At 43.8% G+C, this 26,165-nt stretch overlaps 1 protein-coding gene across 1 annotated transcript in view; it reads left to right on the top strand.

Annotated features, from left to right (window-relative positions):
- The window catches only part of LOC310791542 (NACHT, LRR and PYD domains-containing protein 3-like), a gene marked incomplete at its 3' end in the record, with an annotated part of 520,630 nt that overhangs the window by 87,191 nt on the left and 407,274 nt on the right, over positions 1–26,165 (top strand). The window contains exons 10-15 of the mRNA XM_083653215.1: positions 1,890–3,729; positions 9,517–9,690; positions 14,413–14,586; positions 15,229–15,235; positions 17,076–17,206; positions 22,392–22,438. Coding sequence (XP_083509341.1) covers positions 1,890–3,729; positions 9,517–9,690; positions 14,413–14,586; positions 15,229–15,235; positions 17,076–17,206; positions 22,392–22,438 — 2,373 coding nt within the window. The remainder of the gene's footprint in view (positions 1–1,889; positions 3,730–9,516; positions 9,691–14,412; positions 14,587–15,228; positions 15,236–17,075; positions 17,207–22,391; positions 22,439–26,165) is intronic.

Genomic DNA, 26,165 nt, shown 5'->3' with positions numbered 1-26,165 from the left:
CTAACTGAAATAGGTACAGTGTTCTGGACGCTGAGCGCACCGTTTATCGAGACCCAGCACTCTAAGCAACAGCCTCCACAGCTCTGTCTCTCTACTCTGTCTCAATACTCAAATCAGTTTTTCATTCCTTGGTTCTCTCCCATTTAGAATACTGCCCTGTAATCTGGTCCTCTGCTTCACAATCTGATCTGCTTCACAATCTGATCTGCTTCACAATCTGATCTGCTTCACAATCTGATCTGAAAAAGTTGCAGGTTGCTCAAAATAAGGCAGCTCGTTTAGCACTCAGTTGTTCATACAGAACAAGTATAAACTTCATGCATGCACAGCTGTCGTGGCTGATGGTTGTACAGAAAATGTCTCTGTGTCTCGGTGCGTGTGTGTGTGTGTGTGCGTGTGTGTGTGTGTGTGTGTGTGTGTGTGTGTGTGTGTGTGTGTGTGTGTGTGTGTGTGTGCGAACGTGTGTGTGTGTGTGTGTGTGTGTGTGTGTGTGTGTGTGAGAAAGAGAGACAGTGGCTCCTGCATGGCGAGCAGAGAGATGTGTGACACAGCAGTGAGTTTAGTGTGTGTTCAGACTATTTGTCAGTGAATAAATGCTACTACTGTACATATATATTTAAACATGTTTCTGATGTCTGCATTGAGCCTCGTTAATAGTTTTTTTAATTACAAACCTGTTTGCCGTCGCTTGTCCTTTGATCCACGTCTTATCGTCTTTTTTCATTTAGTTTTTTTCTCTCTCGTTCTCCACATGCTGAGTGACCTGCTCACCAGAACATTACTCTGTGCTGAGCTCCATAAGTGTAATGTTATGGATATGATTAAAGATAAGATAAGGCTACTAATCATGTTCAACTGACATGATGCGGTGATATTGTCACACCAAGCACAGATACCTGTCCTGTACACTGACAGACTTTTAAAAGGGAGCTGTTGCTCGAAATGAGAGAAAACCTTGCTATGACAGTAAATCATTTTTGAGTGTTTGATTCTTTTAAGAACACTCTTTTGTGAATGTTTATTCACGTTAACTCGGGAGAGACTCAGCAGCATATCCGTTTAGGAGCGGGCGGCTGTCATAGACAAATGAGGGCGCACTCTGGCATAGCCTCAACACGAGACTCATCAGCCATTGAATGACCGATGAGTGTCACGTTGAGGCTACTCTGGCACAAACTGGACCGTGCGTGAAGTCGCTCGCATTTAGTGTAGAGAACATCAGAATGAATTTACGAACTCACCCACTCCCTGCTCGCCAAAATGAACGTTTGAGAGTAAGGACAGGTGGTCAGCTCATTATGCGTCACATGCTGCAGCATGTGGAGGAGCAGGAGGACGCTTTGACAGTAAGCAGGACGCGAGAGAAAAAAGAAAAAAGAGGGAGACGCAGATCAAAGGACAAAGCGACGGCAAACAGGTATTTAAGATTTTAATAACGAGGCTCATTGCGGCCATCAGAAACACGTTTAAATGTACCTACAGTAGTAGCATTTATCCACTGCATTCACACACCTCTGGGCTGTGGCTGCCAGGCAGGCACTGCTGTCATAACACATATATACACACACAGCCCCAACCCCCCAACCCCTCAACCCCCCCGTCAACAACGATGCCATCGTCCATCGTGAAGTTTCACTGTAGAACCATCCCGATGGCTATTTTGTTGACATCGCACAACCCTAGTGCACACTGAGAAACAAAACAGCACCACACCAGTTGTCTTTCACACTGAGCTGCACACAATCAGGACGTGTTTGTCCGCTCACCACTGATGAGCTGAAGAGATGTCATGGAGTGGAGATACACATTTACCAGGAAATGTTCACATTTATCATGTTTACCAAAACATCTGCTCACTGTTGTTCTTTGTTTGTTCTTTGTTCTTTCAGAAACTCAACATCCACAACAAAAACACAAATCCAGTCTGAAGGAGAAGTTTCAGTTTTTGTTTGAGGGCATTGCTAAAGCAGGAAACCCAACACTTCTGAATCAGATGTACACAGAGCATTACCTCACAGAGGGAGGGAGTGGAGAGGTCAATGATGAACATGAGATCAGACAGATTGAAGCAGCGTCCAGGAAACCAGTGAGACCAGAAACAACCATCAGATGTGAAGACATCTTTAATCCCTTACCTGGAAGAGACAAACCAACCAGAACATTGATGACAAAGGGAGTGGCTGGCATTGGGAAAACAGTCTTAACACAGAAGTTCACTCTGGACTGGGCTGAGGACAAAACCAACCACGATATACAATTCCTATTTTTGTTCACTTTCCGAGAGCTGAATCTGCTGAAAGATAAAGAGTTCAGCTTGGTGGAACTTCTTCATCGCTTCTTTCCTGAAACCAAAGAAGCAGGAATCTGCCGGTTTGACGAGTTCCAGGTTGTGTTCATCTTTGACGGTCTGGATGAGTGTCGACTTCCTCTAGACTTCAAGAACAACAAGGTTGTGACTGATGTTACAGAGTCGACCTCAGTGGATGTGTTGCTGACAAACCTCATCAAGGGGAATCTGCTTCCCCTTGCTCGCATCTGGGTAACCACACGACCTGCAGCAGCCAATCAGATCCCTGGAAAGTTTGTTGACATGGTGACAGAGGTGAGAGGCTTCACTGACCCACAGAAGGAAGAGTACTTCAGGAAGAGATTCACAGATGAGCAGCAGGCCAAAAGAATAATCAAACACATCAAGGCGTCACGGACCCTTCACATCATGTGCCACATCCCAATCTTCTGCTGGATCTCTGCTACAGTTCTGGAGGATCTGTTGAAAACCAGTGAGGGAAAAGACCTGCCCAAGACCCTGACTGAGATGTACATCCACTTCCTGCTGGTTCAGTGCAAACAGCAGAACATCAAGTATCATGGGAGAGCTGAGACAGATCCACACTGGACTACAGAGACCAGGGAGATGATTCTCTCTCTGGGAAAACTAGCTTTTGAGCAGCTGGAGAAGGGCAACCTGATTTTCTATGAAGCCGACCTGAAAGAGTGCGCCATTGATATCACAGCAGCCTCAGTGTACTCAGGAGTCTTCACACAGATCTTTAAAGAGGAGTGTGTGTTGTACCAGCAGGGGAAGGTCTTCTGTTTTGTCCATCTGAGCATTCAGGAGTTTCTCGCTGCTGTCTACATGTTTCACTGTCACACAAACGGGGATGAGAGGGTGCTGGAGACATTCCTGAAAGAAGACGAAGAAGAAGAAGACGAGGAAGAAAAAGAAGAAGAAGATGGTGAACAATCCCTGGATGTCTTTCTGAGGACAGCCATGGTCAAATCCCTGAAGAGTAAAAATGGCCACCTGGACCTCTTTGTCCGCTTCCTTCATGGCCTCTCACTGGAGTCCAGCCAGAAACTCTTACGAGGCCTGCTGGGTCAGACAGAGAGCAGGCTTGAAAGCATCCAGAGAGCCATCAGCAACCTGAAGGAGATGAACAGTGATAGGGAGAATGATGCACATTTCTTAACCTCTCCTGAAAGAAGCATCAACATTTTCCACTGTTTGATTGAGATGAATGACCAGTCAGTACACCAGGAGATCCAAAAGTTCCTGAAGTCAGAGAACAGATCAGAGAGTAAACTCTCTGAGATCCACTGCTCAGCTCTGGCCTACATGCTGCAGATGTCAGAGGAGGTTCTGGATGTGTTGGACCTGGAGGCCTACAACACATCAATGTTGGGGCGACAGAGACTGATCCCAGCTGTGAGGAACTGCAGGAAGGCTCGGTTAGTACTCCGTTAGTAACAGTATAGAACAGTCTAGACAAGCGGTTTTAAAAGTGTGAGGCGCGCGTCCCCTGACGTGACGCGGAAAAAATAGAAGAAAATGCACAGCCTCCACCAGACATGTCCGTCCAGTCACAAAAGTAGTGTAGGCGGTTGTCTGCAGAGAGCCTGTATGCACACCCTCTGATGACGGAATTTACGTCACGCAGACCGTGGCTTCATCCGGGGGCACAGCGCCCACAGTCTGACTGCCTCTGTGAGGTGAGCTCAGGCTGTCAGAGGAGAAACCAGAAAGAAGGAAAACACAATTTTTTTTAAATGCGTGTTTCACTAATCCGATTGCTGCAGTTATTTGTATGTACATCAAACACATATATGGTCATATTTTTGTATCTGTTAAGGAGCTATTTCAGACCAATTTAACAAGATTTATGGGGCTGGGGAACTGTCTGTCCACGCTGGCCAGCCTGGCTGCAGACACAGTCCATAGAGGATGAACATACAGAGAACACAACATTTACTCGATACACTGCAAGGTGCGGGTATCCTGCTAGTTATAATAAAGATGATTAAAAAAACAATTAAAATTCCTTCAGAGTGGATACAGATGTATACAATGTTTCACAGTCAAACATCGTGATTAACGATGGCATCGTCATTTATGCCATCCGCCGCTGCAATGCACATTAAAAGCAGGACAGCTGAGCTCTTCATGAGAACGACAGGCAGGCTACTTAGAGAGGTGGAAATGGGCCATACGCTACTGCACAGAGCCAGGCGACTCAAGCAGTGAGCGGCAGCTACAGCTGTAACAGCTAGCAGTAGCCTAGCTGCTGCTGCTGCTGCTGTATTTCTCTCTCAACTCGCTCCAGTCTCCTCAACTCTCTCTCTCATTAGGTTCAAAAGCCCACCCGAATCTAACGTTATATCCGCCAGTAATTCTGTCAGTTTTCTGCCAGCTAGTTAAATTCAACACACACACACACACACGTTGTTGGTCAGGATATGTAACGTTAACGTTAGCCTATTTGTTTTGCGCCGTTCAATATTGCTAGTGCTGTATCAACTTCAACTTTCACTTTGGAAACACTGCGAGTTAAATTCACAGTTGAAGACTCACTTTGGGTTGAAAACAGGAAAGTCTTGTCTTGTCTTAAAAGTGTTCACAACAAAAGAACTGACTTCTCATGCGCGGGGAAGCCCCGGCAACATTAAACAAGCACACCCAGTGCAGAGAAGCACTAGAGCGGGGGAGGGGAGGCTTCTCTGAGTCTGAACTGGGTGCGCTTGTTTAATGTCACCGGCGCGTCCCCCACGCGTCACGGTAAGTGGACTTGGTACTTTTTATTATTAAAACGGCAACAATTGAATTCGAACAGATAATTAATCACGATGATCCGATGTAGAAGGCTCAGAGGTCGATGGGGGGTCGGCCAATCCTAGTGCCCATTTAAAAGACAATAGTAATAATACTAATGTATTATATAAACCACATATATACACACCTATATACACTATAGCCTATATAGAAACTGTATGTATATATATATATATATGTGTGTGTGTGTGTGTGTGTGTGTGTGTGTGTGTGTGTGTGTGTGTGTGTGTGTGTGTGTGTGTGTGTGTGATTGAAATCAGTGTGTGTGAATGCATGCACACCAGGAAATAATCTCCCATGCAGACTCTGGCACCGTGACATGATTGGTAGCTACCTAACTACTGCAATGAAGTTGATTTGTGTATGAAAGTTTCCCCCAGTCTTCTCCTGCCTTCAGCTCATGTTAGAAATATCATAATTACAGAGAGTCACATGACCGAGCTGACAAAGTGGTAAATATGATGCTGTAGGCTCAAAACTTTAAAAGTTACTAAACCCCAACTAAATCTGTGGTGAAGCCAGACTGACTCTAATGGTGTCAGGCTGTTCTACTGAGCTGTTTTACCACAAATGAACAGCCTGTGGAGCTCACACTGAAATCTCCATCATTTTTCATTATTTTCTTAATCTGTTTTTTACAGAAATGCTTTAATATGATACAATTGCGTTCATGTATTATTTTCTGTTTGGTTTATGCTTATATTATACATTCATCACTTTTGGAAAATGTCAAATTCTATAGTATAAATTATTGCTATTAGTATTATTATTATTATTTATTAGTAGTAGTATAGGTCAGGAGGAGGAGGAGGAGGAGTGCTTAATAGGTTTTGATTAGGATGCTGGTCTGATAATTTCTCATTTTACATTAAATCTGTAAACAGTCTTTCTATCTGTGAACTCTGCTCAGCTCTGAAGTCCTGGGACCGGTTGAACAAAACACCTTGAGTTAAGATTTTCCTTAGAGTCTGAGGGCCCTATCTTCCCAAACGTGCTAATTTAGCGTTTGCGCTCGTTTAACGCCATGCGCAATGCAAATTGGGGGCGGACACAAGCGTATGCCTGTGATAATTGTACTGGGCATTGGCTGCCACAAGCCAAAGCAGGCGTTTCAGCGCTAAAATGTGGTGATAGATGGCATTATGCCATCATCAGCAGTGCGCAATTACTTTGGGCGAATAGCTTTGAAAAGGACCTCTTACGCCTCAAATACCTCTCTGCGCTGGGTTGCGCACCATAATTTCCGTGCAGCGCAGCGCAGTGCAAGTAAAATCCCTTTTGGATATGTCATTACGCACAGCCTTGTCATGCCAGGACATCAAATTATGCTGCTAAAATTGGGTATTAGCAGATAATTCAGTGAGGCAATCAATTATAACTCACTGAGAAACTTTTATCACATCCCAAAGAGGGAAATGAATTGGCGGAAGGCGGAATGCTATCTTCCCTGCCTTAAGGCACGCGCAAACAGGTGCGCAAGTGCTATTAGGGGATAGCGCCTGTCGGAAGATAGGGCCCTGAGTCCATACAATAAAATTGGTTGCACAAAACACCCAAATCTTCTCCTTAAGGTTAAAAGGATAATGGACACCTTAAATCTCAACTCAAGGTGTTTTGTACAACCAGCCCCTGGTCTCAGCTCTGAAGCCCTGGGGCCCTAACTTGGTACAAGCGCTATTTGCTTTTTGCGCTCCCTGGATTGCATACCATTCTGCCCACTTTTGCGCCGGGTTTTCCGCCCCTGCGCATCTGTGGGTGTGCCATATGGTAAACCAGGCGTGGCCATGCTAAATCCTCACGTTAGCTATCATCCCTGTGCGTGCAATTCTTTGCGCTTAGAGCTCTGAAAAGCGGGTTTACCACCATTATTCTACGCACTGCTCCAGCAGTGCACAGGGAATCCTTGGGGCCCTATCTTGGTACAAGCGCTATCCGCTTTTTGCGCGCATTAACGCGTGTCTTATGCTATCTTCCCTGCATCTTATGCTATCGTCCGCCTCACACAAGTGCCAATTTGTGTGTTGGCACGACACCTTCCAGTTTTGCGCCAGCGTCTGGGCCAAACACAGGTGTGGGCGTGCCCTAAGCCAAACCAGGTGTGTCCCCACAATCCTTGCCTTCTGTTATCGTCAGCATGCGCACAATTCTTTGCGCACGGATGTTCCATTAAAATACAAATGCCAGGACATCAAATTCTGCTGCTAAAATTGGGTAACAGCAGATTACTCAGTGAGGCAATCAACTATTATTCACTGAAAAACGTTTATCACATGTAAAGTGCCACAATCATGCTAATATCGTCTGATATTCTACAGTAGGCTAACCCCCATCTCTCTCCTTCTCTCTCTCCAAAACCTTGTGTGTGCGCACACGCACACACACACACACACACACACACACACACACACACACACACACACACACACACACACACACACACACACCTAGTAGATTACTTTGAGCAAATTGTGTGGGCCAGTGATACAGTAACCCCCTTCCCTGCAATTACACGCATGCAATAGCCTATTAAGATGAACCTGGCACTTGGGACAATTTTGACATGTTGAAATAGGCTAGAATTAAATTCTCACACATCCCTACCTATTAAAGAAACAAATATTTTTACATGTGTATGTTATAGCCTATTTATATGAACAAAATGTCTAATGCACGTGGACAACCATATGACATTTGCGCAAATGAATTGGAGGGAATAAAAGGAGCGACACTGATTGGTTGTGTGGATGATACCGCCCACACCAAGCCTGCACGCCTCTGAATAATTTCCAGAGTTAATCCTGCATAAATCACTGGCACTGGGACAAGTGGCATTTTGTGCATCACAGAGAATAGCAGATGATTTGGGGACGGCCATTAATTTGTGCTGCGCCCGGCGCAAGCGCTAAATTACCGCTTTTGCCACGATAGGGCCCAGTGTTATTGTTATGTGATGGTGTTGATGTGATGTTTGATGCAATGCTGTGGAGATGTTCAAATTACGCATGGAGATTACACTGTCCATCGTGCAATTTCATTCAAATTCATTTGCAGAAACAGTTAAATGTCATCCTTAAAATGAATAGACAACACCTGTTTGATATTCCCTTAAGTGCACATTAAAAAATAACATTATTTTGGGAGTTTATGTGAAAATTATGAGGTGAAAATGTTTTGTTAATATGATTGATTATACCCCCCCTCTCTCTCCGAAACCGCACGCGTGTACACACACGCACACCATACTACACCATACTGCATCGCCCAGATTAATTAATCACCAATGCCTTAATGCCAATTAATAGCCTACTATAATATTAGTCTACAATTATTTCCCCCCCTTTGAGTAGCCTACATACATCTGTCAGTTCCCATCTCCCTCCCTCAGGAAAAAGATAGGCTACAAATAGGGGTTAATGGGAAATGATTTGAGAAAACTTGGACATTGTAGCCTACTTGCAATATTATTGTCAATCAAATGTCTCTGTTTCCTCGTTGCAAACACGTTTCTATTTTCCAGCCAACCAAAGAACCAGAATTGCATCAATTAAAAGCTGCAAATCACAGATGTTTTTAAATGATGTGATGATTGTTGTGAGATGTCAACACACTTGAGCACGGCCCCATTTTGCAGTGCGCTCAGCGCTAAACACGTGCAAGCACTAAATTACCGCTTTTCAAACTTGACCTGTGAGCGCTGCTAGTTCCATTTGACTTTTCAGTATTTGCTTGAGCCTAAACTGAGTGAAGAAAAGATATTAATATATAGGCTACAATACAATAAGCCCTATTGTATTACCTGCCTTCATCTGAGAAATCCCTTGCCTCCCTTTCTCTCTCTCCCTATCTCTATACAGTATATCTTTCATTCTCTCTTGGCAATGTAAATAAATAAATAGATAATGATAGAGTTCATTTGCAGGAACAGTTAAGTGCCATTCTTAAACTGAATAGACAACACCTGTTTGATACTCCTGGGAGTGCACATTAAAAAATAACATCATTTGGGTGATTTATGTGAAAATTATGAGGTGAAAATGATTATGATCGATAATACAAATATCTGCCGGGTTCTCCACACCCACAAACGGTATTAAAGGGAGTGAGAGATGGGAATCTGATTGGTTTGATTGATGTGATGCCCAGGGTCTGGGCTTTACATCAATCAAACCAATCAGTGTGGCCTGCATCATTCCTGCCTGCACAGGTGATAAGCACGCCCATTTCATGATTTTGCATGGAGCACACAGGCATTTTGCGCGGCAGGGAGAATAGCAGAGGGTTTGGGCACGCCTCTAAATTGCACTAGTGCCCGCCGTTAAACACCGAACAAGCACTAATCAGTGCGTTTGCGAGACCAGGGCCCCTGGTCTCAGCTGTGTAGTTCAACTTCTTCTTTATTCTTTCTTCAGATTGAGGTTCTGCTGGTTGACAGAGGTTCACTGTGAAGTCGTGGCCTCAGCTCTGAAGTCCAACTCCCATCTGACAGAACTGGACCTGAGTGACAGCAACCTGCATGATTCAAAAAAAGTGAAGCTGCTCTGTGCCGGACTGGAGAGTCCACACTGCAGACTGGAGACTCTGAGGTCAGACATCATATTTAATAATGTGCTGATATGAATATTATATGGATTTTGTAATGTGTGGACGTCTGTATAGAGTCGATCAATCTGAAATCAGACATGATCTGGTTTTAGGGGCTTAGATCTCAAATTCTACTCATGTTGTTTGCCTTAATCATTTTACTCTGGAGAGGAGAGAGAGGGAAAGTCATATAGGCCCTAATTCACCTGATTACTATTTATGCAACTTCTTTGATTCCGTTATATAATACTTGCTTTCTTGTCTTTACAGGATGGCTTTACTGGTAATCAACCCACTTTGTATCATATATAATCTCAGTAATATAAGCACGTGGGCAGCCTTTATCTTCTCTCTCTGTTTACCTCACGGAGAAAAATGCTCATGCTCCTGTCTGCAGAAACTCTGCCCCCGTCAGCTGCAAGTCATTAATGCTCCTTAAGGCTGTCAATGCATTCTCCGTGAGCGCTTTGCCAGAGGAGGAAATGGGAGATCTCCATGAGGAAAACCCAGAGAGAGGTAAACACTGCCCATGTGCTTATATTACCCAGATTATTAATGATACAAAGTGGGTTGAGTACCATTAAAGCCATCCTTTAAAGTATTGTATCTATTTGTGTTCTTTCTTTTTGTTGTGTCAAACTCTTCCAACAGGCTGGCAAGTTTGACACAAAACAACAATACACCAAACCTCCATCCAAAAACACACAACAGCAGTACAGTAGATCAGGCTGCCATCAAAGCCCTGTGAAGCTGATATTAGTCATAATGTTTATGAAGTCTGTCTTCAGTCAAATGTGAAGAAAGAGAAAGTGGATTATATCACACAGCATCAGACTCCAATGCTTCATGTATCACAAACATCCACCACTGCCAATTTAGCATGCTATGGCATGGTATTGTTTCAGTGGTGTTGATGTGACTAGAGCTACCAGAGCTACACACACACACACACACACACACACACACACACACACACACACACACACACACACACACACAGAGTGAGAACTAACTTGAACAATGAATCTAACATTAAAAATAGCTACTGTAGCAGGGACAGGGTACAGTGTCCCTGCTACAGTAGCTATTTTGAATGCTAGATTCAGTTATAGCCAGTTTACAGTAGGCCTGACTGAGCAGTGAGCGCTGAACTGCAGGTATTTATGGTGAAAATCCTGAAAGCATTTAGTTATGTTATCTTAAGCTGATGAATCTCAGTTAGCTGGCAAGCTAGTAGGTCTAGATCAATTTTAGGCAGTGTAGCCACTATAAGTTAGTCGACAAATGGTCTCAGTTAGCTGAAGCTGACAATTCAATCAAACTAAAAAAAGAAGCTGTCCAGCTAAATGCTTTCGGTACTTTAAGTGATAGAACACAACCACAATCACTTACCCAGTTTCTGAAGTGGATCTCCACCGGCCATACCCGCGGCAGATACTAATTGGGCTTGGGAATCAATCCCAGAATGCAATCCAAATCAATCCCAGAATCCAATGCAATGCAAGATTGCACATTGCATCTTGCATCTCAGTGATGGCATCATTGATGATGTCATCAGTGATGTCATCCTTCCTGGCTGAGGCTATAAATTCAGTGATGATGTCATCAGTGATGACATCATCACTGACACTGATGTCATCCGTGATGCTGTCATCAATGATGTCATAGAGCAGGCAAGGCCGCGATGCGCTGTGGTGATCAAAAAAGGAACGTTATTCTCCGTTCACTGCCATTCATATTTTTTTCAGCGGTGGTACAGGAAGTGATGTTTCACTTTGTCTCTCTATAAGAGCAAGTGAGCCAGCACAGCAGGTGAGCTGCAGGGTGGGCATGCTGCCTAGGATGTTCAGCTGTAATAATTTGAATTGTTATAATAGTATGATCAGATCTCGGTCACCAATCATACATGTTGCTTCCTTGGAAACAAGAGAAAAATACATGAGAAAACAATCAATATGACTACCTTGTCCTCTAGGCCAGTGGTTCTCAAAGTGGGGTCCGAAAAAACTATTTTCACTATAATTCCATCCATAAGTATCACAATGACAGAATACATGACTATTTTGGTCATGGGTTTCATACACTTACTGTAATAAAACATCCAAAAGCAAATATCTTATCAGATGGTGGACCCTGAGACAAAATCTTATCAAATGGGGGTCTGTGGTCTAACTTGTGTCAGTTTAGGGGTCCTTGATGTGAAAAAGTTTGAGAGCCACTGCTCTACACCATGTGTATCTGTTTAAGTCAGGATTCTGTATAGCCTCCAAATGTCCACTAGATCTAGAGATGCCTTCATTCCTTGAATTTCACAGAGAGCCTGGGGATGGTTATTGTAGGAATAAGTACCTGCACGCTCTTTGTTTATATTTAAAACTGTATTTAAATTTCCAACTATGATATTTTGGTTATTCTCTTGAGAAGAGATAATACTGTGGATTTCCTCTAAAAGATTGGATTATCTTCATTTGGACCATATATTGATTATATTGATGTGTAAGTTATCTTTTGTAACATCTAGCCTAGATCTCCCTCTTCTATTCTCATCAGTTTGGACAGCGAGGACTGTGTGTTGCAGTTCCTTCGTTTTTTCTGACCCCCCCCCCCCCATTTTCTCCCCAGTTTTAATTGGCCAATTTCCCCCTGCTGCCCCAGTCGGTGCTCCAACCTCTGCCAATCTGGGGAGAGCTGTAGACTAGCACCATGCTTCCTCTGACACATGCGCAGTTGCCAGGCGATTATTTTCACCTGACAGCGGGGAACTACACCGGCAGGACGTAGCATGTGGGAGGATCACGCTATTGCCACCAGTTTCCTTCCGCCCTGAACAGGCGCCCCAACCGACCAGAGGAGGCGCTAGAGCAGCGACCAGGACACACCCATAATCCGGCTTCCCACCTGCAAACACAGCCAATCGTGCCTGTATGGACACCCGACCAAGCCGGAGGTAGCATGGGGGCGTGAACCTGCGACCCTTGTGTTGTTGCAGTTCCTTCTTAAACAAAATCATAACCCCCCTACTATTTCTAAGGCCATGACTAAAATATATATATATCCCCAGCCCATTCGGATTTCCATTTTAACTCACTTTCTAGATTAGATAAAACCCTGGAATATTTGATTTGCTCTAATCTGTTGCTAACGTATAGACAATTGACCTATCGCTAAGCCCCACCCCCCGTCCTCACTAAGCCCCACCCCCCGTCCTCACTCGGACAAACACAAGGCAGACTGACTAGAATAAATGGCAGCCGTCACTGTCAAAGTTATATCCCAAGACGCTCTTCACAACTTTTTGAGGCCTGATATTGTCTAGAAGCCATCATAAAGTACTTCACTATGCCATGGAGGGCGATGTACAACATTTAAAGCTATCGCTAAAAAGAAATTAGATAAGTGCATGGAAACGGCTTTAGCGAATCAAACCAAACATGCACTTTTAACGAAGGGAGACAGCGAGATAACCAGTGGGGATAACAGGCGACTGACATCCAGAATTTACATTTTATTCACTTGAGTAACCTCTCCGTGGATTATATATATGCCGAATTGAAGAGTGGCGCCTGGCAATCTGTTTTATGTAGGCCTACCTCTGTATAATCAACAAACGTTAAATTAATATAGTAGGCCTACCTCTGTATAATCAACAAACGTTAAATTAATATAGTGTTGATGTTTTTCATAGCAAGACAACAGCACGCACGCATGGGTGTAGCAGATCAGGAGAGGCATAGCCTACAGCAGACCACTTTTTCCATCATGTTTTCTCTATTGACTACCTCACATTTATTTGGGGAACGAGATTATTTCCCTCGTTTTAGGGTTTGACTGGTGTCTGGTGATGTTTTAATCACATCAATCAATGCGCCTCCTCTTCAACCAACTCCGGCATTACGTGCATAACGTAATGACTGGAAACTCGCATAATTCAGCATTTTCTTTTGCCGACTTTCTGAATACCATGATGATATAATGATACTTTTGGATCACGGAAGGCAAATGAGGGAGAGGACTCATATCGCTGTCACCACGATGCAGATTTAACGTCCAAAACAGCAGCATCATTGTGGATGTGAGTGGATCTACGTTTACTAGTTTAATATTATCAATTGCCTGGCCTCCCAGGATACCTCGTAATGGTCAATTTGCCCCATGCACATCGTTTGACCATTTTTTCCAACTTATAAATGTATAAAACCAGAGGAAACTCGCGTTTTCTAGTGCTTCTCTATGGAACTCTAAGCTGAGAATGTCCGAGTGTATTGTAGAGCTGCACGCGCTGTGATTGGCTCGTCTGCATTCGCAGCGGGACTTAGCGATAGGTCAATTGGATGGTTCAGGTTAAGTTAGGGTCCAGTTAGGGTTAAGTTCCCCATCCAATTCAAATTCTGCTTGTATTTCAACTTTTCCAGATAAACTGCCATCTGAAAATTGTGTCCCCAAAAAAGTGGATTCTGGACCATAACTAAATATTTATTTATTTATTTTAAACTACTTGGCATTTAGATGTATTCATCTGGTCTGTTACAGAAAGTGTTCAAGGAAAATAGGCCAATCCTGAAACAAGAGTGACAGTCTGTCTGGTTTCAGATGGAAATACTATATAAGGCTGACATGATGCTGATCCACACTGACAACATGCTGAAGTCCATTGGATTATAAGACACTGGATTGGTTAAAGATTTAAAGGAGTATTGTATTTTATTGCTTTTCTCTTTATTCAGATTGAGTGGTTGCAGCTTGTTAGAGACTGACTGTGAAGTTCTGACCTCAGCTCTGAAGTCCAACTCCTCCCATCTGAGAGAGCTGGACTTGAGTTACAATGACCTGCAAGATTCAGGATGGAACCTTCTCTCTGTTGGACTGGACAGTCCAGAATGCAGACTGGAGACTCTCAGGTAAAGTCAGTTTACAGTTTTTCTCAGTTGATTCAACACATTTCCCAAACTGAGGTCCATTCTCTCAAAACAGGATTCCTGAATCTGCAAAGGTTGTCCTGAAGGTTTTACTTGATGATTTGACTTTTATTGATACAGCTTCACGCCAGTAAAGCTAGTTGAAAATAGAGCAGCTAGATGTTAAACAGTGGGAAGGTGACAACATCATCTACCCAGTTTTAACATCTGTCCTCTGGTTACTAGTTAGAGAATTCATATTAAAATGTCACTGAACACATTTAAAGCAGGCTAGTTTTGCTCCTGAATTACACTGTGGAGATAGTTCCTTGTGAGCTGAGACTGTGGAAAGCCACTTTTTTTTTTTTCATGGCTCGTTGTGCAGCATAACAAATCATGTGCCGTTTTGGAGGATTTATTGATCCAATCACCTTATAGCACCATGTGTGGAAATCAAACCAGTTTTCCTGTCAGTGTTAGTGGGGACCTGCTTTAGACTAGGGCCTCAACAGTACAGTCTGTCAGTAGAAATCTTACAATGATGACATTACATAAGGGTCAGTAAGCCTCATCAACACAGTCTGTCAGTAGAAATAAATACAATAATGACACAATATAACAATAGCATGTCTTCTTGTGCTTCAGGCTGAGTGTCTGTCAGCTGTCAGAGAGAAGCTGTGAAGCTCTGGCCTCAGTTCTCAGCTCCCAGTCATCTAATCTGAAAGAGCTGGACCTGACTAACAATGACTTCCAAGATTCAGGAGTGAAGCTTCTCTCTTCTGGACTGAGGAGTCCACACTGTAGACTGGAGAGTCTCAGGTCAGGATCACCATTACTGTTTAACAGACCAATTAAATTCTACTCTACATTCGTATGAAAATACCTGAACTCTCATTTTCCTGCTGATGTAATTTTTGAAACCAGCTGAGAAACCAAAATGCAATGATCTTTGTTCTCCAAATATTGAGTGAGATGCAGCCCTTTATGTCTTGACTGTTTCCAAACTGTTTTGAGAAAAACGGCCTCAAAGTTTGACAAAGTAAGGTAGTTATGCTTGTCACCCTAACTTTATGAGCTGCATTTGAATTTCACAATAATCGCTACAGAGAATGAAAACCAATGCTTTATTTTACTAAAATCTTCTGAAAACCCAAAACAGCCAAAATCAGCATTTTCTTATAAAATCAAGTTTCTACACAAACAGCGGGCCTGTGCTACATGTGACTGATTTTGTCCGAGCAGGTCACATATAATAAGTGATTTCAGAGCAGTTTATTAATGGGAATATCCAACATGTAGCTGGTTTTAAGAGCTTCCACTGAGATCTATGATCTCTTTTTGTAGAGGGTTAGGTTTAGGCTCAAAATAAACAATGACAAACTATTAGTGTTGAGTGAAGAAGCTGAATATGTTATTACAAAAAATTTCATTTCAGGCGATGTTGAGTTTCATAACTATGCAAAATCACTATTTCTGTAGGTTTCAGTGGTTAATGTTGCTACTGAATAAAAGTTGAAAGAGTCCAATTTAATATCAAACACATCTTTACTGCCACAATACTCCCCTTAGTTGTAACATGGAGGTTATCCAACACCTGACTGCCTTCAAGACAAGAATATAAAGTAATTAGCAGGACCAGATGCAGCTGGAGCAGTTTGTAGAGTTTGAATGAGGAGAAAACCTCCTGAAAACTCACATTGAACACGTTGGTGAACACATTCAACAACAGATCCTCCTGGAAGACAATACAGCAGCAACTGGTCGGCAGTTACATTGCATTTCTTTTCGTGGTTCACACTCAAATTAATATTCAGAGTGGCAGTGAGCTTCAGTTGGTGCTCTCGGCTGAAGGCCATTCAGCTGCCAGCTGGCTGCCATGCAAAGATCTGAACTTTGTTGCACCATAAGCAATCGTGCTTTAGAGCAGTGTTTCTCAACTGGTGGGTCGGGACCCAAAGGTTGGTCGCGGGGCCGTTTTGAGTAGGTCACAGATGTGTGCATGAGAAAAACGTTTGTCTACTCCCTAGTTCCTCATTGCGTGGCTCGCGAGACGCTGGTGGCTCTCAAAGCTTTAGTTGGCGGCTCTAAGAAATTGAAAAAAAAAATTGATTTTTTTTTTCCTTTGCTTTCCCCAAAATTTCAATAAACCTTTATGGCATATTATTACAATACAACAATACTGGTGTTGACAGAAGGTGCCAAATCATTCAAAACAATAAGCATTTTGCTTTTAGGAGTATTGTGCCAGCGTGCAGCGCTGTTCCAAAACGTGTCAACGTGTGTCGTTGCCTGGGAAACGCACATCCCATAATACAACTGTTCGCATCGCATCCCATAATAGTATGATGATACTTGTGATGCCATTGCGAACATAGATGTTAGGGAAAATGTTGGTCATGAGGCTAGACCAGTTGAGAACCACTGCTTTAGTGTGTGTGTGTGTGTGTAGGTTGTCAGGCTGTCAGCTCACAGAGGAAGGCTGTGATTCTCTGGCCTCAGCTCTGAGCTCCAACCCCTCCCATCTGAGAGAGCTGGACTTGAGCTACAATAATCCAGGAGCCTCAGGAGTGAAGCTGCTCTCTGCTGGACTGGAGGATCCACAATGGAGACTGGACTCTCTCAGGTATGGAGAGGTTAACGTCTGCTAGAAGGCTGTGCCAACTTGTGAAAAACTGATGTTTGGTCAGGACCCCTTTTTAACGCACTGGATACCCCTTTTTCCTCATTCTTCAAAACCACGACAGCGTAGCAACAACTTGTGTTGCGGTTATGTTTAGGCACCTAAAGCAACTTGGTTAAGGTTAGAGAAATGGTTTGGGTTATGCCTGGTTCAGACTACACGAATTCAGCCCGATATTAGACCGATTTGGTCGTGCGCGACAGATTTTCAGCGTCGGGCCCGAATATGACCGTCGGGGACGACGATCGGCTGTCTTCACCTCTTGTAGTGTGACATAATCAAAGACCAACGTCGGGACCAGTCGGGACGTCTAGGACGCCTCACGACGCCCTGACGAAAAGACTGGCATGTCAGTCTTTTGGACATGGTTTCGCCTAGTGTGACACCCCGGAAGACAGGTATCAGGTCCTGGGGAGACCGCTCCCCGCTTCATACAGATTTCACCCGCTCGCACTCACCGCTCCGCTCCGCTCAAAAGAATAAAAGAGATAAAAAGGCCAGGGTGTTTTAATTTGCGTTTAAACGCCTGAGCAATGGGCATTGCTCACTACAAATAACATGAGCTCAGCAGAGTCGGCTGCATGTTCGTTTCTCTTCCTTCTCGTCTCGCAGCAGCTGGCAAGAAAATAGTGGGCGTGCACATGAAGTAAGTTGGAGGCTGGAGCGGACATCACAGTGCATCACAGTAGAGCCTGTCACTCATCCAAATAACGTTAATTCTGCAAGGGATATATATAGCCCCTGGATTACATACATGTTTCACATAGGGTTGTGTTTGGATTTCAATGTTTTATTTTGCCCAATATTGAAATGTTTTACAATTGCATGTTGTGCTAACATAAACATTATTTCTATCTACCACTTTAGCCTATTTAGGCTGATTTGGTTGCTATTTCTTGTCAATGTAGTGGCCTCAATGCATGCTGGGAGATTTCGTTCACAGGTCCGCCTCCCCGACGACCTGTGAACTCGCTGACGACAGCAGACGACGTGATGACGGTGGCATACGATGCTCTGTCGGTGTTAAGCGAGAATACACTTGTAGTGTGGCCAGTCTCCCGACCAAGACATGTCACGAATTTATGGCAGTATGATGGCCTCGTCTGACATGGTGACATCGTGAACGACAAAAAATATCGTGTAGTCTGATCCTGGCATTAGGCAGGCTTAAGTAATATTAAATGTGACTTACGGTTTAAATGTAGACTTACTTTGAACATGCTGGGAATCGAACCCCGGTCTCCAGCATTGAAGAGGAGGGTATATACTCTGCCTGCTCCTCTCTCTCCTCACCTGTTCATGCCCATTTTCTCTGTCCGGAGAATAATATTCATGTATAGAGTCGTTTCCATGTTGCCAGACACTATAATGACAGTTTGAGTCTCCCAGCGGCAAAACAAGCAGTTTTAGTGAACTAGGGGTGTTAATGATTAACCGATAGTCCGTTAACTGCCGTTAAGAACGTAACCGCTTAAAATTAATTAACTGTTTTGACTGACAACATTGTTACTTTGTGTCATCAATTCAGTCTTCATAGCTCACAGTGTGTTAATTATACCAGTCCAGCAGAGGGCGTACCTCGCCCAGCTAGCGCAACAGAAGGAGTGGTCACGTGAGAAGGTCGTCACACATGCATGAGGAAGTAGGAAGTGAATTGAGCAAACATGAAACAAAACAGATGCTAAAATTAGCTGCAAGCTCGCGCTAGCAACAGCATAGAATGATTACACTCTAAAAGTAAATCTGTAAATACTGCGATGCCGTTCTCAAAATTCAACTCCAGGGGCAATTTATGATTCCCCGATGAGCATCGCTCAACGTCACGTTACGTTCCATTATCGCTGGACGCTGATTGTGGACGCTGTCACTCATAAAAGTTATAGCTAAATATTTATACTAGGCGATTGGAGCAGGCATCGTGCGTGCAGACTAGAGACAATAACACAGAAGCCTTGCTTTATGGTGGAAAAGAAGCATGGTGGACGTAGAGGGATTTCATGAAGTTCATTGAACCAGGCTATCACGTCCCCCTTTGTTGAAATGACTATTAAGGACAGGCAGCTGTTCAAAGGAGGTGAGCCTTATTGTTTTTAGGCTAATTATAGGTTTATTATTATTTTCATTTGTGATTCATGCCATGAATGTCACATAAATGATATGCAGCTATTGTGTGACTGTGAGGTTAAATAGAACTTGAACTGAGAGAAAGACGAGACGTGATATTTTTTTACAGGGGGGGGGGTTGGGGGAGAGAAACAACGTTAACAATTAACCGATTAACTGATTGTTAAGTTGCGCAACATAACGGTTAAGAAAAATGCATGAAATTCCCATCCCTATAGCGAACGTGGAATGACGGTGCGCAATTGCCCGACTGGGTTACACTGGTTGTTGTTTGACGAGCTGTAAACTAGGCTATCTCGGTGAGTACTCAACCAATAGTTATAACTGTGGCCCGTGCATCTCTACTGCACGATGATATCGGCACAACATCGTTATCAGACGATACGATAGCCTTATAATCGGAAATGTAATTTCTGCCGCTGCAGTTATGCTCAAATTCTTGAATTAACGTTGTTGTTGTCGCAAGCGGTACATAGATAGCTCTGTGGAGCCGATGGGAGCTACTATGCAGTTGCGCTAATGATACGAGCTGATATAGCTATGTATTTGCTGCTAAATCCAGCTGTGGATCCTCATTGTAGCTTCATGCTGTTCAGTTCACACAGTTCAGTTATGGAGAGAGAAGATTTTGAATGAAACTGAAACGTTCAGCTGTTGATCCTAAATCTGAGAGTGGATTCAGTCGCTTTGAATAGTGTGAACCAGAAGCGGAGTGGACAGCCGCTTGTCACACAGACACACACACACACGCGCACGCGCACACACGCGCACACACACGTGCGTATGCACACACACACACACACACACACACGGCCTCTTGTTACATGACGTCAGGCTCCACACTCATTACTCGTTACCTAACTTTATGATGGTTAATTTAAAGAGTCTCTCCTCAACACTGCAGCTGCTCCACCAGTTATTTTCTATCAGTCTGTCTCCTCAACACTGCAGCTGCTCCTCCAGTTATTCTCTATCAGTCTGTCTCCTCAACACTGCAGCTGCTCCACCAGTTATTCTCTATCAGTCTGTCTCCTCAACACTGCAGCTGCTCCTCCAGTTATTATCTATCAGTCTGTCTCCTCAACACTGCAGCTGCTCCACCAGTTATTCTCTATCAGTCTGTCTCCTCAACACTGAAGCTGCTCCTCCAGTTATTATCTATCAGTCTGTCTCCTCAACACTGCAGCTGCTCCACCAGTTATTTTCTATCAGTCTGTCTCCTCAACACTGCAGCTGCTCCACCAGTTATTATCTATCAGTCTGTCTCCTCAACACTGCAGCTGCTCCACCAGTTATTTTCTATCAGTCTGTCTCCTCAACACTGCAGCTGCTCCACCAGTTATTCTCTATCAGTCTGTCTCCTCAACACTGAAGCTGCTCCTCCAGTTATTCTCTATCAGTCTGTCTCCTCAACACTGCAGCTGCTCCACCAGTTATTCTCTATCAGTCTGTCTCCTCAACACTGCAGCTGCTCCACCAGTTATTATCTATCAGTCTGTCTCCTCAACACTGCAGCTGCTCCTCCAGTTATTATCTATCAGTCTGTCTCCTCAACACTGCAGCTGCTCCACCAGTTATTTTCTATCAGTCTGTCTCCTCAACACTGCAGCTGCTCCTCCAGTTATTATCTATCAGTCTGTCTCCTCAACACTGCAGCTGCTCCACCAGTTATTTTCTATCAGTCTGTCTCCTCAACACTGCAGCTGCTCCTCCAGTTATTCTCTATCAGTCTGTCTCCTCAACACTGCAGCTGCTCCACGAGTTATTATCTATCAGTCTGTCTCCTCAACACTGAAGCTGCTCCTCCAGTTATTTTCTATCAGTCTGTCTCCTCAACACTGCAGCTGCTCCACCAGTTATTTTCTATCAGTCTGTCTCCTCAACACTGCAGCTGCTCCTCCAGTTATTATCTATCAGTCTGTCTCCTCAACACTGCAGCTGCTCCACCAGTTCTGTGTCTTGAGGCCAAATGTAGTTTTTCTTTAAAGTCTAAAGTTCATACTGGTGCTACTAGTGTCCAGTAAACTAAAAGCACAGGAAGCCGCTAGGGGTGGGGGAAAAAATCGATTCACCTAAGTATCGCGATTTTTAATGTCACGATTTTTTTAATCGATCTTTTATTCCAGAATCGATAATCGCAATTTTTTTTTTTTTTTTTTTTTTTTGGTGCTTGCAGTCAGGCCACTCACTGAACAGCAGGCCAGGCGCCGCCTACTGGTTTACTAGTGGTTTTATTACTTTATTAGTTAGTCTGAAGTAATAATTACACTTCAGGGTTAAAGTGGGTGCATCTCATTGTAAAATTGGACTTCAAACGGCCCAAATCTGGCTTCAAATGGCCCAAATTGGGCTTCAAACGGCCCAAATTTCACGCGCGTCGGCCAATATCGGCCTGGCCTGCTTGGTATCTAAAGCCCGGCCTGAATTATGACCCTAGTCCGCCCCTGTTTTTAACTATATCGCCCAGCCCTACTCATGATATATAATATACAGTCTCTAGTGTATGATTCAACTTTTCCCATGTTCTAATCTAGTGTAAAAAAGCAAACAAACTGAAAAAATAAAAGAAAAAAATAAACATAAATCGTAATATCGAATCGCAATACTTAAGAATCGCAATATAAATTGAATCGGCACCCAAGTATCGTGATAGTATCGAATCGGGAGATAAGTGAATCGCCACAGCCCTAGAAGCCGCCATATTGGTCTGCAGTAAACGTTACTATGGTTACAGACATTATTGACAGGAGTGGAGTGACTCGTGTTAGTGTACAGACTCAGTCTGGTCATGTGACTCAGGTCTGCACCAACATGAACATTGACTCTGATTCATGAAGTCAGTGTGAACAGAGCTGCTAGAAGCTGTGAAATATTGTTTGATGTTGAATGGAGGATATTAGTGACGGCGTCTGGAAAAATCCCTCCTATGGAAGGTTATGAAGGTTATTTGTTCATTATCAAAGAGATGATGCTGTCTAACTTTATTTACCCCCCTCCCCCACAGTGTGGACCATGATGCAGTGCGGTGGTTGAAACCAGGCCTGAGGAAGTGTAAGTGTGTATTTAGCTTGATTCAGTTTCTATTGAAATAGAAAGCTCATGTGTGACATCTATTCATTCAAATCCTATTCTGAAACAAGATGGCTGACAAAATGTGTTATGATGAAATTGAAGAAATGAACTGTCAGTCTGTTAATACCATAAAACTTCAATTAAAAGCCAAGTCCCATATAGACACCATTCCCTTTCAGTGGCCAGATGTCGCTACACATTTTGAAAAATAAATGCTGGCCTAATTATTTATTTATTTATTTATTTATCTGTTTGTTTATTTACTTGCATTCAAACGTCCCAGGTCAGATCACTACAGAGAGAAAAAATTGCGACCTGAAATTCAAGCTGTCAGTTTTTTCTTTTTACTGAGAATGAACCGTGGAATGACGGTGCGCAATTGCCCAACTGGGTTACACTGGTAGTTGTTTGACGATAATGCTCGAGCTGTAAACAAGGCTAGCTTGGTGAGTACTCAACCAATCTGAAAAAATGATGTCACGATAAGTCCCTTAGACACATACAGTGTGGAAAATAGGGTCCAGGTTGGGAAAAAAACGAAATTATCATTATAGCGCCCTCACAAAGTTTGAAGTTGATCCGACAAATAGTTCTAGAGGTAAACCACTTTCTGTGTTTGCCAGTAGGTGGTGTTATGCCGTGTGTGTGTGTGTGTGTGTGTGTGTGTGTGTGTGTGTGTGTGTGTGTGTGTGTGTGTGTGTGTGTGTGTGTGTGAGGTGTATCGGTCACAAAAGTGACATGGGGTCTGTCGTGATTCTCTGCCAATTGTTCTCAATCCAGTGAAGACCGATCACTAATTGGTAGAAACTGCTCTCCGTTATAAGGGTTAGAAAGTGCAGCTCAGTTGTGTATAACTCCAACTAGCTTCTGCACTTTGATTAAGCAGTTAGGTGGGAACAATTCGCCTAGCGCTAACTGCCGGATGGTGTTCCAGACTTCTCACCCCGCTACCACCAGCTTTAGCGGTCTTGTCCGACCAGCCAGGAGACGGGCGCTAAAACTGGTCAAGTCTGTTATTATGGCAGCTTGTTCCTCTGAATCTTGCACTTGTTATCGACTAGGTAATGTTTAACGGCTGGATAAGTCGTAGGGGCGCTGCTATTTCAACCAGTAACCATTAGTGTGTCACACGCACCTTTTAACCATATGATTACCATCAAGGGGAATAACACATAAATCATTGTCCACTCCTAAGCTTTAAATCCAATTGATTTGTTTTATTTATAGAGTTTAGCAAGGTGCAGCATTAGCATTGATTAATAATACAATTTCATGATAATACAATTACATATTATGGTTGCTAATGAGCTTCTTCACTAATTGGGAAGTACTTATCCAATTTGCTATGGTGGGGATAGACTGAAGTTGTTTCTTCGTCAAGAAACTTCCTCTTCACCGTCAACGTTGAGCGGTATGGCTGAGCACGGAGGTGCTGCGTCCTTTCGGAGTGGTGATGGATAAAAAGAGGATTGATTGATGTGGCCTACTGAGTTTCAGCATGAGCCAGTGGGCCCTTTCTCCTCCAGCCTGTGACTCACTGAACGCCCGCGTCCAGTGTCGAATGGGGAAGTGCCATAGAGCCTCGGTGCATGGTCATTCCTAGGTCCGCTGAGCTCACTTCTGCCTCCTCCTCTCAAGCAACTTATTAATCCACAGACATCACTTTAAATCCATCCTGTGCAATCCACAAACATCACTATAAATCCATCCTGTGCGATCCACAAACATCACTATAAATCCATCCTGTGCGTCCTCTCGATATAGGCTCAGTCTCCTCTTCTCGCTGTGGTGGTGAGCCTGGAAGGTACAGGCAAAGTCCAATACACTACCTCAGTGTGGGGAAATGTCCAGTCTCTTTTGTAGCTCTGCCCGTGGGTCACTGAGATAGATCCTCGCGCACCTCCCGATGTGCGGCTCACAAGTCTAGTCCTTAGTTGGGTCCAGAGTAAGATCCTCTTCTGTGTGGGATCCTCTTCGATGCAGACTGGCCCCGATGTATTTGAGCCAATTACTTTTATAATGTTTGTGTGACCCATGTACAGAGAGGCCTGTTCAAATGCTGGCCATTCACCATCGCTCCACCTCGCTTCTGTCCATATATGGTTATCGCTCTGTCTAGATTTCGCAATTGATGGAAATTCCCGTATTCGGTTGACGCAAATTCCCGTATTCGCTCAGAAGTCACATGACTGGTGTCTCTTGTGTAATAGTCATCACAAGATCACAAGACTACATGATTTCTATTCACTCTGCTTAATGATCATTTCACATAGCACTAACATCTTTAACCTTTTAATACCTTGGTTTCAATACTCATGTCAATCACACCTAGTCAATTCATCTCTCGATAATTGACAATTAATATTGGCTCAATCATCAACAACAGCTTATCATTAATAATGATCATTATCACCACTGATTGTAATAATGGCTCATTGATTGTAACATGTACTGATCCCATCAACACATTTCTTGATTACCCTGATACATTTCATTCTCAAAGATTAAACGTATGATTTAGATGATACATGATATGATATGATTTATGACAGATAGAGATTATTATTCATGACAATTATAAATCCTTATGCATTGCTTAGTTTGTTAATTATAACCAATCATTTCACATGACTTAAGACCTTATATTTGTGAGTTCCATACTTCTGCTTTTTGGCTGCAATGTCCATTCTGCTGAATGCCTATGGCGCAACGGACAGATTGGCTCCGCGGCCTTGGTGACTCATGAGCTAAGCCGTAACATTTAGGCCGCATAGTGCTTCATCTGCGGCCTATTTCAACACCCTCTCCTCGGCTTCAGCTCTGTCACCTGTACCCCTGTCACGGAAGTCCTCCCTCGGTGTCGGTACTGACCAGGAAGGTGTTAGAAGCAATGGGCTCGTCTGGGCCAGGCCCAGGAGCATCAATCACCAGCGGGCTCTCCGCGCCGCCGTGTTGTGAGAGCGCATCATTATCCTCCCCCGTTAGGGAGGGCAACGATGACAGTGGGCTCTCTCTCTGTCAGCGACAGGGCCCCTCTGACGACGCGGACTGAGACTCAGTCAGCTTGGCTTCACAAAGTCTGTTTAATATTTATTGTTCACACTGATTATAATGAGCATTTAAGCTTGCGCCAAGCAAGCAGGGAAGCAGAAAAAGTAATCCATTGAAAAACAGTCCACTTGGGAAAGTAATCCACAGGAAAAACAAAGGTGTAAAGTGAGTAATCCACAGGAAAACCAAAGGTGTAAATTGAGTAATCCTCAGGAGAAACAAGGGTGTAAAGTGAGTAATCCACATACGATCGGAATGTGCTCCAAAAATTTAGTCTGAAAAATGAGTCCAAATTGTTTCTCACACCTGGGGCGGAATAAAATTATACTCCTCGGCCGTGTATTTATAGGCCGTTAGCAGGGCACATGCGTGCCTGACCATGTGGCGGACAGCCGCATTGGGGGGGGTCTGCGGCGGGCTTTCTACTCCCCGCGCCTTTACCAAGATGTACCTTTCCCCCGACATATCTTCTCACCACCAGTTACTGCTCCATCAATGGCCCACTTCCTGCGCCCACGGAGCATTGGAGCGGTAGCAGATGCTGTAGGAGTGTGTTCAACTCTTGCTCCAGCTGCTCCACGTGTCTCCGCAGCCTCAGGTTCTCTTCCCGCCCAGCCACCGCCTCAGCTGCCTTGTGGCACAGGAGAGCCCTTGC

This window comes from Poromitra crassiceps, assembly GCF_964638095.1.
Source record: "Poromitra crassiceps genome assembly, chromosome: 16".
Classification (NCBI taxonomy): domain Eukaryota; kingdom Metazoa; phylum Chordata; class Actinopteri; order Beryciformes; family Melamphaidae; genus Poromitra; species Poromitra crassiceps.
Note: the sequence above shows the minus strand (reverse complement) of the source record. Positions and strands in the feature narration are given on the sequence as shown.